The following is a 17,601-nucleotide window of genomic DNA, read 5'->3' as shown; positions in this document are numbered from 1 at the left end:
AACTTAATTATTGATTAGTAATATGCATTGCTAAGAACTTCATTTGGACAACTTTCAAGGAGATTGTCTCAATATTTAAATTTTTTGGCATTCAAATAGTTGTATCTCGGCCAAATGCTGTCCTATCCTAACAAACAATACATCAATGGAAACTAATTTATTTCAGATGACTTATATATCTCACTTTGAAAAAAATGACCCTTCTGACTGGTTTTGTGGTCCAGGGTCACATATATACCAATTGAAAAATATGTACACTACCAGTCAAAAGTTTTTTAACAGTAAGATTTTAATGTTTTTAAATTAGTCTTTTCTGCTCACCAAGCCTGCATTTATTTGATCCAAAGTACAGCAAAAACAGTAAAATTGCAAATATTTTTACTATTTTAAAATAACAGTTTTCCATTCAAATATATTTTAAAATGTAATTTATTAATGTGATCAAAGATCAATTTTCAGTGCCATTACTCCAGGCTTAAGTGTCACATGATCCTTAAGAAATCATTCTAATATGCTGATTTGCTGCATTTTTAATTATTATTATCATCAATATTTAAAACAGATGAGAAATTTGTTTTTCAGGATTATTTGAATAGAAAGATCCAAAGATCTGCATTTATCTGAAATAAAAAGCTTTTGTGACATTATACATTATACCAATCAAAAGCTTGGAGTCAGTATAATTTTTAAATGGATCAAAAGTGATGATAAAGATGTTTATAATGTTACAAAAGATTTCTATTTCAGATAAATGAACCTTATGAACATTCTATTCATCAAAGAAACCTGAGAATATCTACACAGCTGTTTTTAACATAATAATAATAATGTTGTTTTTTAGCAGCAAATCATAATATTAGAATGAATTCTGGAGGATCGTGTGACTGGAGTAATGATGCTAAAAGTTCAGCTTTGAAACCACAGGAATAAATTACATCTTAAAATATATTTAAATAGAAAACAGTTATTTTAAATAGTAAAAATATTTCAAAATGTAACTGTTTGGACTTTGCTGTACTTTGGATCAGATAAATGCAGACTTGAGCAGAAGAGACTTCTTCAAAAAACATTACAAATTTAAACTTTTGACTGACAGTATATTTATATTGTTAAATTGACAAACCATGATTTCACATGCAGGCCAATGAAAGGTAGAGAGATATTCTCAATCTGAAGAATTTTGAATCTGTTTTCCCTTATGACTGTACATCATAAATATGGAGATTTATCATCCATCATCGTCACTTAATATGACCATATACCTTTCTAATGTGTCATGTAACCATAATCTTCATAATCATCTTTATAAATCAAAAATCAATATAAAATCAAACTGATAACAATTAGATTTCTCCCTATTTATAATCATTTATATATTGCATAGCTCGCCCTATTGGCCTTTTATTATGTAAGGTGAAAGTAATTGCGTCATGTCTTATTAACAATATATTTGTAAATATATATCTGTGAGAGTATAGTTTTGACAGTTTGTGTCTCCTATGTGGCTCCATCTCCAGAAGCACTGTTCTCTTCACTCTTCTCCTGACCCAGCTTCACTGAGGACGCGTTTGTTGTTTCTCGGAAGTGACGAAACCAAAGTACCGATGGCGGCTCACAGTTTGCTCCCGGATATGTACTGAAACGAATTTGATGGCGTCTGATTGGACTTTTTGCACACTTGGCCGTTTGTATGAAGTCTTGAGATTACCATCGAACCTGTCGAGCACAAGAGTCGCCGATCCGAGGAGGGATAATTTGTTGTAGAGCCGGCTAGATCCAGAGCTAGCTGCTTGCCAATGAAATTCAAGTCCAGTTAGCCTGTGAACGCAGAGGTTTGTTTGCGTGCGTGGCTACACGCTTTAAGACGTTTGACATTTTAGCAGTTTTGTAACACTGGCTGCTCCAAGTGCAGCAGAGGCTCTGGTTTCTGTAGTTTGGCAAGCCTCGCTTGCGTTACTTTAAAAGCAAAGAAGCAGCGGGAAGTGGTTAGCCGACCTGATTAGCTGTAGCCGTAGTTCCAGCTCTTCTCAAGTCATTGGTCTCTAGCGGATAGTGTGAATCTCTTCTATGATTGACCGATTCGCCGTTCATCGACTGTCAGCATGTTGAAGACACGTCAGTGTTTACTCGGGATTCGTACCTTCCTTGGAGTGACGTCTAGATTATGGAGTTTCATTTTATACATCCTCAGGAAGCATCTACGAACGGTGAGCAAGTCAACATATGTCATGTCAATACATGTTTATCGGTTCTCTATATAATGTTTTCCAACCTGTCATCTGTAAATAATATGATTTTCTTCATTTAAGAGCGCCTGTCTTCAAATAATCTTAAAAAAAACAGCTACTAGTATATATGTGATATGTTAGAAACTTTCTAACCCATATTTTACTTGAGTAATATTGTTTATATGCAACTCCTAATTGTTTATTTTAGTCATTTAACTTATTCAGATTTTTGCAATCTTTATATAGTCTGTATTTAGTTGTCACTTATGCAAAATTTTATGGCTCTCAGTGCAAACAAACATGCACTATTCAGCTGGGCAACTGTATGATCTGTAATAATAAAAATAACTGTATGTGGGAAAATAAACATTTTGTAGATGTTATATGCTGCTTTAACTGTTGATTTGTGTTAATGTTGCTCACATTGTATTAAAAAAGTTTGATGAAACTGTTTCAGCTGTACCTCTCTAACCCCGGGAGCGTATTTATGATGCTGTATGTCCTAATTACTTTGGACTATGAACCTCTATATGTTTAGCCTGCCACAAAGGAGTTACAGACCCAAAACTAAGTACAAAACACTCACTGAGAAAGGTATAAAGTATTGGCAAACCACATCTTGACAATAAGTAAGATTTGATATTTTTTCAAACCGTTCTAATCGATGCTTCCGAGACTATAATGTTTGGGGGCTTCTCTGCAAAAACAACTCAAAATGACCTTGAGTTGTTTTACATAACTACCTGAGCCAACACCATTGGTGTGTTTATTGTTAGATTAAGCCTTAAGTTGTGATTTAGTGCTTTTACTGCTACTGCCGTTCAGTTTTTTCACTAACATTTATTACGATTTTTTTTTAAATTATTTTTTATACAGATGTTTTATTTTAATCACACAAAATGATTTGTAAGTCACATTACATAAGTGCATACACAAAGTACACAGATTTTTCTACTGGCCTTACACTTCTATGTGACATCTTTTGGCAGCTGTTTTAGGGTATATTAATAGTCCAGTAGTGGCAGTATGGGGCCATTCTGGGTGCACGACTATATAGATGTCTGCTATACAATGCCATCATCTGAGCTTTGCACCAGCGTGATGAAAGGCCCAAAGAAGAGAAAATATTAGGAAGTAAAATTTTTAATGAAAAGAGCCAGAACTCCATAGGACCTCTGTATGATCTGTCTGAATATCTGACTGTGTGCATGGTTTGTTTCATGTACATCACTGACTCTATCTTTGTCTGCTGTTCTGTCTTCCACAGATAATCCAGTACCAAACAGTGCGTTATGACATATTACCTCTCTCCCCTATTTCCAGAAACAGACTCAGTAAGTTCGCTCACCCATTTCACCCCACTGTTATTTGCAGTTTTGTCCACTAGGGGAGCTTCTAATCACACAGCTGGATGCAATGTTGCAATTTTTTTTCGGAGAGGGTGCTTGCTGCAGAGCCATATGTGACCCTGGACCACAAAACCATAAGTCATAAGGTTAAATTTTACAAAACTGAGATGTATACATCGTATGAAAGCTCAATAAATAAGCTTTCTATTGATGTATGGTTTGTTAGGATAGGACGATATTTGGCCGAGATACAACTATTTGAAAATCTGGAATCTAAGGGTGCAAAAAAATCAAAATACTGAGAAAATCACCTTTAAAGTTGTCCAAATTGAGTTCTTAACAATGCATATTACTAATCAAAAATTACATTTTGAAATGTTTGCAGTAGGAATTTTACAAAAAATCTTCATGGAACATGATCTTTACTTAATTTCCTAATGATTTTTGGCATAAAAGAAAAATCAATAATTTTGACCCATACTATGTATTTTTGGCTATTGCTACAAATATACCCCAGCGACTTAAGACTGGTTTTGTGGTCCAGGGTCACATATGGGAGTAGCTGGAGCTCCAGCTCTCCCTCGCTGGAGGTAATGGGTGTAGATAGACCCTTACCCTGTCCTTAAACATAATTTCACAATTTTTTTAACACAGAGGTGGAGCTGGACATTCAGAGAGGGGGAGCTGGAGGCTATTTGGCTCTGCAGTGAGCAGTACTTGATTTTTTTTGAGGACTCATTTGTGACCTAGAATCGGTCATAATATAATCACTGTCGGCAAAGATTTCTTTTGTTTTTTAAGAAGTGAGTACAGTATACTTTGGGTAGAGCTGATTTCCCTATAAACCATTCTGTAAAATATTAATAGACATCTTTGGGAAAATACTTTTTGGGGGTGGGTGTCTGAATTGAACTAAGAGTATACAGTTGAAGTCGAAAGTTTATATACACCTTGCAGAATCTGCAAAATGATAATTATTTGGCCAAAATAAGAGAGATTATACAAAATGCAAGTTATTTTTTATTTAGTACTGACCTGAATAAGATATTTCACATAAAAGATGTGTGCATATAGTCCACAAGACAAAATAATAGTTGAATTTATAAAAAAAAAAAAAAATCCTGTTCAAAAGTTTACATACACTTGATTCTTAATACTGTGTTTGTTGTTACCTGAATTATTTACAGCTGTGTTTTTTTTTTTTTAAAGTAATGTTCATGAGTCCATTGTTTGTCCTGAACAGTTTAACTGCCTGCTATTCTTCAGAAATATCCTCTAGGTCTCATAAATTATTTGTTTTTTTCCGCATTTTTGTGTATTTGAACCCTTTTCAACAATGACTGTCTGAGGACTGATGACAACTGAGAGACTCATACACAACTATTACAGAACAAATAAGGGACTCATGAACAACTATCACTAAACAAAAAAAACAGCTGTGAATCATTCAGGAAACAACACAGTATTAAGAATAAAGTATATGTAAAATTTTGAGCAGGGTAATTTGTATAAATTAAACTTATTTTCTCTAGCGGACTATATGTAAACATCTTTTATGTAAAATACCTTGTTCAGGTCAGTACTAAATAAATAATAACATGCATTTTGTATGATCCCTCTTATTTTGGTCAGATAATTTACATTTTGCAGATTCTGCATGGTGTATGTAAATTTTTTGACTTCAACTGCATATTAGGACTAGAGGTTTTAAATAGAAAGGGACCTTAATCTTTTTCATAGATGAAATTCTTGTGGACATGAGATCATGATGGCACAGGATTGGGAGAGGCCGATGGAGATGAGATTTTAATGTTTACTGGATTTCTAAATGTTGAATCACCACTGTGTGTGATGCATATTGACTGTTTGCTGCTTAGATACGGTGAAGAGGAAGATATTGGTGTTGGATCTGGATGAGACTTTGATTCACTCTCACCATGATGGCGTCCTTAGACCTACAGTGAGGCCTGGTACACCGCCAGACTTTATCCTCAAGGTATGAAATGAAATGTAATAATTTATTTCCTTAGCTATTAAAAACCTTTTTTTTAATTAAAATTTTATATTTTTATTCAGCAAGTATGCATTTAAAAAATATAGATTTATAATGTTACAAATGATTTCTATTTTTGTTTTTCAATAAATGCAGTCTTCTGAAAGTTCTATTCATCAAAGAATTTGGGAAAATGTATCATGGTCTCCACAAAACTAATAAGCAGCCCAACTGTTTTCAACATTGATAATAATAGTAGGGTGACCATATTCTGAGAATCCAAAAAGAGGACCCCCCCCCCCCCAAGGCGCTTTTAGAAATCACACATTTATTTAAATTTTCTTTCTGTTTGAACTACATCTTATATCAAAACCGTATTGCCCTGTAAAAAATATAATCTCTCTTAGTCTTTTCTTTATACAGGCCTAATGCAAACATAAATAAATAATACATAAAATGCTTAAATAAGAATTGCCTTGTAAAACTTTTTTTTTCCCAATTTGTCTGTGAAACTACATTTGCGTTTCGGCATGTTAGTGACACACAGCTCTTGCAGCGCAGTTCCTCTTTGTATTGTTTTGACAATTGGGTCTTTCACATCATCAGACAGGTACCCAGGGCTGGACTGGGGTTAAAATTCGGCCCTGGACAAATTCAGCCCATCCGGCCCACAAGTTCCACATGAAAGTTTTCTTGGGTTTCCTGGTGAAAAAAACCCCAGCTAAAACCAGCCTGTGCTAGTTGGGTGGTTTTAGCTGGTCAGCAGGCTGGTTTTAGAAGGGTTTTGACCACTTTTCCAGCTTGGCCAGGCTGGTCTTAGCTGGTCAGGCTCGGAAACCACCAACTAAAAGACCAGCTAAAACCAGCTACTTCCAGCCTAAACTGGCCAACCAACCAAGGCTGGTTTAAGCTGTTTATTTCAGCAGGGTTATAGGGTCTTTAATTGGAGTACATGAATGAATAAAACAGGATTTAAACAAATAATGATAAATACTGCTGAATTCAAATGCAACAAACTTAATTACATTTTTGTCACAGAGAAATGCATGCAGTAAAGCATTGATTTTGAGCTAGAATGCAGGAAATTTGTTGCTAATAAATTATGTAATAAAAAAACATTCATTAATAAAAATCATCACCCTCATGTCGTTCCAAAACTGTATGGCTTACTTTCTTCTGTGGAACACAAAAGATATTTTGTATAATGTAACCAAACATATTTGGTTACCCTTGATTTCTACTCTATAGACAAAAAAGTTTTGAATTTCTCAAAGTATCTTCCTTTGTTACACAGAAGAAAAAAGTTCATACAGGATTGAAATTATTGAAATTACATGATGTTGAGTAAATGATGACAATTTTTATTTTTGGGTAAACTGTCCCTTTAAGAACTTTATTATGTATAGTAAACACCTAATTTATATAAGACCCATATTTAATTCTTTAATCAGGCTCTTATTGAATTAACATTTTACTCCAATTAAAACGAATTACAACTAAAAATTAAAAGAAATTATTTATTAGAATATTAGTAGTAAGACGGTGGTCACAAGAAAACATTAGTTATATGGTTTTTAAAATTAAATAGTAATTATAAACTATGAAATTTGTAATAATTTTGTTTTGACAGTAATTATTTATTGGCATTTTCCACTTTACTTCATCATGCAGTATCCAGTGTCGTGGCTGTTTTCAGCCAGCCCAGCAGAACTTACAGAACCTTTAATGTTCTCATATCACATGACTGTATAAGACAATTCTGTGTGTTATCTGAATGGATCAAGCAACTTACACTGTCTATCATTGTACATCGTGGCAGAAGCGCAGCGCGCGTTCGTCAGCACTGTGCGGGTGATTGATCCCACCGCTTCACACTTTTCGGCTTTTTGCGGTTTTGAATGCGCTATAATTTAAAATAGCGCCTAATATGGGGAGGTCTCCCTCGCTTCGGTGATCGGCCCACTGGTAATGTCCCGGTGCTCCCGATCGCCAGTTCATACCTGCAGGTAGGCTACCTCAGAATAATGCCGGTGGGCAGTGGCTGCATTTAAAGTGTTGAATTAATGACGGTCAGTGAAATGAGGTATAAAAAAAACCCGGACATTTTATGATATTTTACAAAATCCCCCCGGACATAATTTTACAGCCAAAAAGGAGGACATGTCCGGGTAAAAGAGGACGTATGGTCACCCTATAATAGGAAATGTTACTCAAGCACCAAAAACAGCATATTAGAAAGATTTTTGAATGATCATGTGACACTGAAGACTGGAGTAATGGCTGCTAAAAATCTGCTTTGCCATCACAGGAATAAATTACATTTTAAAATGTATTAAAATAAAAACAAATTTTTTTTTCTCTCTCTCATTCAGGTGGTAATAGACAAACACCCAGTCAGGTTTTTTGTCCATAAAAGGCCACATGTCGACTTCTTTTTAGAAGTGGTGAGTGAAGTCTGTCATTTGAGCAGATTAGCAAACAATTAGTCTTTTTTTTGCTTATTTGCTTAATGCACTAATTTTCTTTTGACAAAATTCATCAATATTCTAATGAGTATATTCTATGTTTGTGTATGTCCTTTTGGTATATGTCAGGTTAGTCAGTGGTATGAGCTGGTAGTATTTACAGCTAGTATGGAGATATATGGATCGGCTGTAGCAGATAAGCTGGATAACAACAGGGATATCCTCAAAAGAAGATACTACAGACAGGTAAAACCCACTACCTTCACATTTGCTGCTTATAAGATATCTTAGGACCAATTCTTACTCTCTGCACAGATTTTTTTTGATCGGTCCTGCGTAGGAAGTAGTTTTTCATGTCTGTTTATTCAATTACTGAACCTATGCATCTCTCGCTTTTCTGTTTGTTGTAGCACTGTACTTTGGATTTAGGGAGCTACATAAAAGATCTGTCTGTAGTACACAGTGATCTCTCCAGTATAGTCATTCTGGACAACTCGCCTGGAGCTTATCGAAGTCACCCAGGTTAGCGATCTACATCTGTACATCTATTGAGAGAGCACATTTCACAGGATCATTTAGTAGCAGTACACTCAGATTGTCAAGATGTGATAATGGTTAAAATTAAAATTCTGTGCATCTGTAAAATAAATAGTGTAATAAATTGTTTTATGAATGTCATTTTAATTTGTTTTCACCCCCAGACAATGCAATACCTATAAAGTCGTGGTTCAGTGACCCAAGCGACACAGCACTTCTTAACCTGCTCCCAATGTTGGATGCATTGAGGTAAAAACATTTTTTTTAAGTCATGGTCATAGTAGTCTCGTGTAGCCAGACCTTCAGACTGACGGCTGAAGGTCTGGAATTCAAGGCAGCTTTCATTGGCCAAGGCCCGCCCATAAGGCCGTTTGACCGACATGTCAAACAACCAATCACAGTTTGCTTCGTTCAGCGTCACGTTTCGGTGCGTGGAAATGCCCTCACAACAACAGACTAGCGTGCAACAAGTCAGTCATTGAAATAACCAGCATTGAAAGTTAACGAAGAAGAGGGAGAACAAGCAGTAAGTCAGTAATTTATTCACGAACGTCGCAAATGTGTATAACAACAATGGCGTCTGCATAAGCACCTTTTAGCAAAACGCAGAGTAAATCAGTCTGCGCTTTGTTTCCCGGCGGACCGAAAATAAACGCGACACTCGCGTCTCCTGGAAATTCGATCAAATTCAACTAATCAGATGACGACTTCGACATTCCTGAAGTGTTTCCAGTTAAGTGTACCATATGCATCAGACGTTTAGCCAACGTTCCGTGGGCGCAGGGGCGCCACTCGCAATTTTGGGCCCTATGACAAAATATGAGGTTGGGCCCCCCACCACACAAAAGCAGACCTCTGGGGGCCCCTAAATGCAGGGGTGATAGCGTTCCGGCACCACGCCGGATTTCCGGCGTGCTGTGGCTGCGGAAAAAAAAATCAGGTTCGCGGATATTGCTCTGTCATTTCTCTAAATCTGAGATGTGCAGGTCAGAGAGCAGCTTTAACGCTCAACGACTCAAACAAGTCACATTCTAGCCGATGAGCCAATCAGAAGTAGGGAAGGGGCGGGCCTTGTGTCTTTGTCAAATAGATTGATACAGGTTAAATAAGGCAATGCTCCATGCGCGAAGGTGTTTTAAGCTCCCATACTGTACAATTGTCTCCTACTGGCAGCTCAAACCGTAAGTCATGGCTATGTTTATGAAGCCAGGGGAAGACATTAAGGATTTCGATAAAGGCATATTTACAGGGCTCGCAAAATCGCTAGCCCGACGTCCCGGAGCTATTGGGTTTTCCAGTCGGGCTACCAACATTATTTGACCGGCTGCCCGACGGGCTATCCTGAAGTAGAGGGCTCATGGGGTCCTTAAAACTCCTCAATTTAGTTGTATCAAATTTAAGGCCATAAAAAGTGGTAAATATTTTAAATAGTAAAAGAAGAGGATTAATTATTTTAAGAGGTCTTACAGTTGAGGACGGAAAGACGAGAATCGCGATAGAGCTGGGTTAAACTTTTAAGAGGCAATGATTTCATTGAATAAATATGCTCACTGCACGTTTCAAAGTCAAAACGCGGCACTGTTGTCTTTATATGAATGTATCTGAAGTAGGGCTGCAACTAACGACTATTTTAATAGTCGACTAGTCACCGACTATTGAAACGATTAGTCGACTAATCGGATAATTATTCAATTTTTCTCAAATTTAGCATGAGATTCCTTTAATTATGTGGAAAATTATAGTAAACACAAGAAAGAAGGGGGTACTTCAATGAAAAATGCATATTTTGCTGCTGATAGGCCAATTCATACTAAAAGTAAATAAAAATGCCCTGTCTAAAACCAATTAGGCAGAGTGCTCGGTCAGTACAGACATAAATGCATAAATTAAGAAACTCTATAATTTTTTTAATGGACAGGCACATTTGTTTTATAAGAAAAAATAAATTAAAATCAAGTAAACATTTTCTTCCTGTAAACCATCAGCAGCAATAAAACAGTAAACAAAAATGTATATCCAAAACAAAACGTATTGGCTTCCATCATGTTATTTAAATCTTACCGAGGCCAGCCAAACTCCGTTTCATTCAACTGTCCGATGTGCTTTCTCTTTAAAAGTTCGTGCATCACAGAGGTGCTGCCGTGATGCGCAAGGACTGCTTTACAAACCATGCAGGTAATATTTTAATTCGCCGTAGCAGGCTAAAATGCTCCCAAACTTTACGCCTGTTTCATACATACTCAGTCTGCAGTGCGTCTACAGTCCGTGTGCGTTACGTATGCGGTGCAGAAGAAGCACAGACTCGTTTTGCTTTCACACAGAACGCGTTTGCAGTCCATACATTGTGAACGTTCTAATCCGTTAACATGGGTGTGGAAAAAAAAACGCACTGCAGACGGAGTATGTGTGAAACGGGTGTGTTTTGGTATGCGCAGCTGCTGCGTTGGACGCCGCCATTTCTGTATGTTATCGCTCAGCATAGAAGCTGCGTATGTGCGACTCTCGGCAGAAAGATGCCTCACTCGGTTGTCTGGCGACAACATCGACAATGAAATTCATTGTCGACTATTTCTATTATCGATTTTTGTCGACAACGTCGACGAATCGTTGCAGCCCTAATCTGAAGGGAACCGACTGTCCTCAGAAACGTGTCGTTGGCATTTTCATTTCATGACTGATAAAACAGCGTTAATGCTGCTTTGCTTTCAGCCATTCTTAGGGAAACCGTAATATTTCAGCGCTCCTAAAGCGCCCCCTCGTGACATCGAATTAATTTGCACGTCCAAATTTTTAGCTGTTTTTGGTCAGATTATTGCAAATCTTGACCAATGTTTTTTATGCAAACACAGAGTTATGTGAAAGAAGTTAATGTGCTTTCTAAAAATCTAAACAATTAGGACATTGTTTTAAATAAATGTTATGCATTATATACTTGATTTATTCATTTTAATGGGATAAAGGCTGAAATGTCAATCTATAAGCTTTTTTTGTGAAAAACCTTTATCTGACTGAACTGAACCAACAAGTTATGTGTTAAAAGTGCGTCGCATACATAGTACATCCACCCCACTCACCTCGGGGGCAAGGGAAAAAAAAAGTTCAGGCTCAGGAATTTTTTCCACTATCAGGCCTGTAAATGGCGTGGGCCCTTAGAATTGTCCTAACTTTCCCCCCCTTAGCGGCGCCCCTGCATGGGCGTGACGTCTGAGGCTGAGACTGAGACTATGGTCATAGTAACCTCTTAATCATCACTAGGCCTACACAGATTTATGCCCAATAAAATCTGCACACTTAATTTGTATAATTCTTCACATAACCCTTGCATGTTTATTATAATTTTGTCCTTTTTCGTTTTTAGCTTTTTTTTTTTTTTTTTTTGAGAAATGTCTCAGCATTGTTTTTCCTACACAATGGAAGTCTAAGGGTGTTGAAACTATTGGTCACCAACATTCTTCAAAGTATATTCTTTTGTATTCCACCCAAAAAATAAAGTCATATGGATTTGGAATTACATGAAGGTGAGAAACAATGACAGGGATTAGTTCATAATTTTCAAAATGAAAATTATGTAATTAATTACTCACCCTCACGTCGTTCCAAACCTGTAAGTCCTTTGTTTATCTTCAAAACACAAATTAAGATATTTTTGATGAAATCTGAGAGCTTTCTAACCCTGCATAGTCAGCAGCGCAACTGACACGTTCAAGGACCTGAAAGGTAGTAAGGACATCATTAAAATAGTCCATGTGACATCTGTAGTTTAACCATAATTTTATGAAGCTACGAGAATACTTTTTGTGCTCAAAAGAAAACAAAAATAACAACTTTATTCGACAATTTCTTCTCATCCGTGTCACATGGACTATTTTACCTTCTGGGGCTTGAACCTGGTAGTTGCGTCACTGTCTATGCAGGGTCAGAAAGCTCTCGGATTTTATCAAAAATATCTTAATTTGTGTTCCAAAGATGAACAAAGGTCTTCCAGGTTTGGAATGATATGAGGGTGAGTAATTAATTACAGAAGTTTCATTTTTGGGCGAACTATCCCTTTAAATTCATTCCACCGATTTTCTTAAAGGTCCCATATTTTCAAAACTAACATTTTCTGACTTTTTTCCCATGATAACGGAGGTCTAGGAGCTATGTAACTACCACCATATAAGTTTGAATACAGTCAATCCACAGAGAAATGCACACAGCCTGCATAAAGTAGCTGTGTCTTTTCACAAGACACTGTGACTTCCGTAAAAATGTGACGTCCGAACTACTCAGTCACCGCCTTTAGTCACCACCTCGAGCACCAACCACCCTCCTTTTGCCAAACCCACAGACAACAACACGCATTGCTGTTGTTGCTGAGCAACAACACGGAAACAAGTCAAGAAAACGCTGTTCAGTCGATGAATGTCAGGAAAACTACATTGCACAGGCTTCTAAACAACATTAATATAAGAGACCAGTGGCTTGTCAACTTCAGCCTCTTTCACACAGCGATTCCGGAAAATGTGATGTATAACACCACGCGTACCATTCCACTAAACTGAAACTAAGCTGGCGAATGCACTTCAGCACGGCTAGTGAGGAGCTCCCTGATCGCTGCTTAATTCCAGTTTGTACATATTTTTTCGTCGTGATTGTTTATCTGCTAGTAAAAGAGTCTTGTAGCTTACTGCATTTGGTGTTTAAAAAAAAACATTAGTGACCATTCTGAAACATCCTGTTGAGTATCACCAGAGCCATAGAGAAACAGAGTTACGACACTCCCATAGGCTTCCATGGAGAGGCCAATAGTTCCAAACAACCAATAGCTCCTCCATAGAAGCCCATTCATTTCAGCGTTTTTCAAGCACAGTCGCCGGTAAATTGAAGAAATTATTGCATTTTTTTTTTACATTAACGCATCAGTTGACCTCTCGGAAAACTGACCAGTAGTGGTATTTTAAGAAGCGTGTTATAGTTAATGTTTATCGTTAAAAAATAAACAGTTATACTGTAAATGCAGTTAGATAACGAGAAAAACACCGCAATAGCGACCATAACCAAATACTAGTTGTCATATTTTTACGTTTTTAGTCTTTCTGCAATCTTTCTCTCACTGTATGAGGTTGAATGAGTTTCAGTAAAGACTGCATTCAAGAAATACGATGAAAATGTATGCTGAATGCAATTGGTTGCCTTGTTTTTTTAAACACTGTTTTCATCTTTTCTATTGTGTTAAATGCCATTTTTGCTTGCCTTTTATAATATTCACTTATGCTGTATATTTGAATATCATAAAATAACACGAGTAAATTACTTTTTTTTTATTTAACATTAAATCGTTAAATCGAAACATATAAAAAAAAAAAAGTGTGTTTGATCATGTCCAAATACACATTCAAATGTATTTTACCTTAAATATCACACTAACTATAATATAAATACTATATTACAAAATGTTATCTTTTAAATGGTCAGGATCATTATTGCACATACTGTATTATTTAGTACAAAAAAACTCCTCAAAACATTAACTAAATAGAACTGAACTATATATATTACAATTATTTAATTGAATAAAAGTTACACTTAAGGTGTTTGGTCACATTTGACTGCCAAAATGTATGAGAACATATTAATTATGTCTCTTTATCACCCCCAGAATAAAATGTGATTGTAAAGCGTATTTAGAGAAGTTATCAATATCACATTATGTGTTAATAATTAATCGAAATTGCTGCAAATATAGTAAAACTGTTGTCTATCCTACTTAAACCCATTCAAACACATTGACAGCGCGGAGTTGTTTGGAACTATTGAGAGCTCCATGAACCACGTGACCGCGCGGCGGCGAGATCAAAGCGTGTCGCAACTCTCTTTCTATATGGCTCTGAGTATCACCAAGCCACAACAGGCTACAGCATACATGACCCTAATTACCTGTGGTTGGCCTGGTCGTGCGTCACTCAGAAAACAAGAGGCCAATCAGAAGAGAGGCTCATGAATATTAATTAGACAGGCTAAAATCTACCTGTTCTTGACATCGCTATTAAGGAGGAGCTGTAAAAATATATTGTACATACATACTTATGTAATATACTTATACCGCAAATATATATTCTTAAGGACATCAACAACTAGTAAACCTCCAGAAAGGTGTAAATAATGTGACCTTTAAATGATCAGCAGACAAAATGTGTAGGCCAACTGCCATGAAATGTAATTCCAGACATCTGAAAGATTTTCTCTCTGGCATTATTTAGCAGAAGTTGTTTTAACAGATGCCAGATTGTTGTTTCACCACTGTGATAAGCCTGTCTGCTTTAGCAGTTTTGAACAAGTATGCTTGGGATTTTAGATCACTCCTTACTACCCTCATGTTGTTACATGTCTGCAGTCAGCGCAGCCCAATTGTTGTCTGCGTGCCTCGCCAAACCACCCTTACCAAGAAGCATGTTTTTGTATTCAAATGCAGGTAGATTCAGGGTTCTCAAGGCATTTTTACAACTTGATGCAGGATCTTAAAGGGATAGTTCACCCAAAAATTAAAATTCTGTCATTAACTACTCACCCTGTAAGACGTTCATTCATCTTCAGAACACAAATTAAGATATTTCTGACCTTGTATAGACCCAGAAAGGTAGTAAGGACATCGATAAAATAGTCCCGTAATTTTATGAAGCTACGAGAATACCTTTTATGTGCAAAGAAAACAAAAACAACAACTTTATTCAACAATTTATTCTCTTCTGTCTTTGATGCACATTCACAAATATCATGTTCTGATGTTTAAAGAACTTTTGTCACGTTTTATGTTGCTGTTTCAGTTAGTTGACCTTACTGTGTTTTTACTCTCTTTCTAGGTTTACCTCAGATGTACGTTCCGTCCTCAGTCGAAATCTCCACCAGCATCGGCTTTGGTGATCGTATCTGTCAGGGCCAGTCTCTCCTCTGGTTTTTACATGGCTCTGCCCGCTAAGTGTTAGCCTCTCCTGCGCTGGAATTGTCAGCCTCTTGTTATCGTAAGCTCCCATTAGTCATATGGACTCCTCTGAGGAAATGCTGCGAGCAGACATGGGAGGAACAGGAGACATACATGATGAAGAAGCTACAAAAAAACTCAAAACAAATGGAGAGGCCAGCATTTTTTTTCTTGTTTTTTTTTCTCTTTAAAAAATGGAAACTCTGCCTTACAGTTGTTGGATTCAACATGTGCATGATAGAGTGTTTCTGAGTGAATGGGGGAGAAAGCTTCTGATTCCAATTTTACCTTTCATTTTTTTGGGGGCAAATGAATCAGTGAATGGGTTGTAACTGCCCGTCACTTTATAAGCACTTATTCCCCCTTTCCTCAATGTCTGTGTTTGTCTTTTTAGTTTCATATGACCTTAGCACAAATGGTCACATGGTCTTATCCTCTCATTCTCTCTCTAAGATTCTGTCCTTCCTCTCTCCTTTTGTTTTTTTTCTTCTGTCTGCCATCTCAGGTATCTGAGCCTCTTCTCTATGTTAAGAGCTGAGAGCTGTTAATACCGTTGTACTAATAGTATACTGTGGTAGAGATAACCGTACGATCAGCAGGAGAGAAAACTACAGTCCATTATTACAGCTTATGGTATTAATTTTCTGTGTATTTTTTAATAGCTCATATGTGAGGTTTTCGAGGACACATTTTTAGATGCTCTTCGATATGGATACATCGGCCACTGAGAGAGAGACACTGAGCAACAAGGACTCTTCTATAACAGAAAAATAAAATAGAGCCTTTTGTCAACAACTGAAATGACAGTCTCTTCTACTTTTTGAGGGTATTTTACATTTTAGATGTGAGGTATTCAGACTCATTTTACTGAATTATAGATCTTGGATTCTATTTTGTTCTCTGTGTTATTTTGATTTCAAAGCACTAAAACTATAAAACTTTAAAGTCATAATATGCATAGTATTCACCAACTCTATTATCTAAATGCATCTTATTGTGAGCAATTTTTGTACAATAGACTTGCCCGTTTATGGTTCTGCTCTGTTACTTATAAAGAAAATCAACCCAATACCATATAAACTCTACCAGTCAAAAGGTTTTGAACAGTAATATTTTTGAATGTTTGTTAAAGAAGTCTTTTCTGCTCATGAAGCCTGCATTTATTTGATCCAAAGTACAGCAAAAACTGTAAAATTTTGAAATATTTTACTATTTAAAATAACTGTTTTTTTATTTGAATATATTTTAAAAATGTAATTTATTCCTGCGATATTAATAGAAATCAGCTGTATTTATAGAATCATTACTCCAGTCACACAATCCTTTAGAAATCATTCTAATATTCTGATTTGCTTTAAAAAAAACAAAAAAACATTTATAGTTATTGTTGAAAACAGCTGAGTATATTTTTTTCAGGCTTCTTTGATGAATAGGAAGTTCAGAAGAACAGCAATTATCTGAAATAGAAACATTATAAATGTCTTTATTACCACATTTGACCAATTTTAAGCATCCTTGCTAAATAAAAGTGTTAATTTCTATAATTTCTTTCCAAAAAAGAAAAGAAAAATTTACTGACTCCAAGCTTTTATAATATAGTGTGTAATGTTACAAAAGCAAATCATCATGTTAGAATGATTTCTGAAGGATCATGTTACACTGAAGACTGGAGTAATAATGCTAAAAAAAATGTAGCTTTGATCACAGGAATAAATTACATTTTAAAATATATTCAAATAGAAAGCAGTTATTTTAAATAGTAAAAATATTTCACAAAATTGCTGCTTTTGCTGTATTCTGGATCAAATAAATGCAGGCTTGGTGAAAAAAAGAGACTTCTTAAAAATATTTACTGTCCAAAAACACTTGACTGGTAGTGTACCATTTTACATGACGCACAAGCAGAAAATATTTCTATGTACATCATTTATAAAAACAATTCTTATAAAATTGTATTATGTGAGAATGGCTTTATGAATGATTAAATGAAAAAAACATTCTGCTTGGGTTTCATGAATAAGGCCCAGTGTTTAAAGTGTGGACAATGTTGGATTTGTGCCACACTTTG

The 17,601-nt window shown here is 36.1% G+C and overlaps 1 protein-coding gene across 1 annotated transcript; it reads left to right on the top strand.

Annotated features, from left to right (window-relative positions):
• The first annotated feature begins 1,485 nt into the window (after positions 1–1,485).
• On the top strand, positions 1,486–16,334 carry ctdnep1a (CTD nuclear envelope phosphatase 1a). The gene is made up of 8 exons (XM_073840996.1): positions 1,486–2,207; positions 3,496–3,562; positions 5,455–5,573; positions 7,943–8,014; positions 8,165–8,281; positions 8,446–8,557; positions 8,737–8,821; positions 15,415–16,334. The coding sequence occupies exons 1-8, from the start codon at positions 2,103–2,105 to the stop codon at positions 15,473–15,475; spliced, it is 738 nt and encodes a 245-aa protein (XP_073697097.1). The 5' UTR covers positions 1,486–2,102; the 3' UTR covers positions 15,476–16,334.
• Positions 16,335–17,601: the final 1,267 nt, after the last annotated feature.

The sequence above is a fragment of the Garra rufa genome, chromosome 5 (assembly GCF_049309525.1).
Source record: "Garra rufa chromosome 5, GarRuf1.0, whole genome shotgun sequence".
In the NCBI taxonomy this organism is placed as follows: Eukaryota; Metazoa; Chordata; class Actinopteri; order Cypriniformes; family Cyprinidae; genus Garra; species Garra rufa.
The sequence above is the reverse complement of the archived record's forward strand: the minus strand, read 5'-3'. Positions and strand labels throughout refer to the sequence as shown.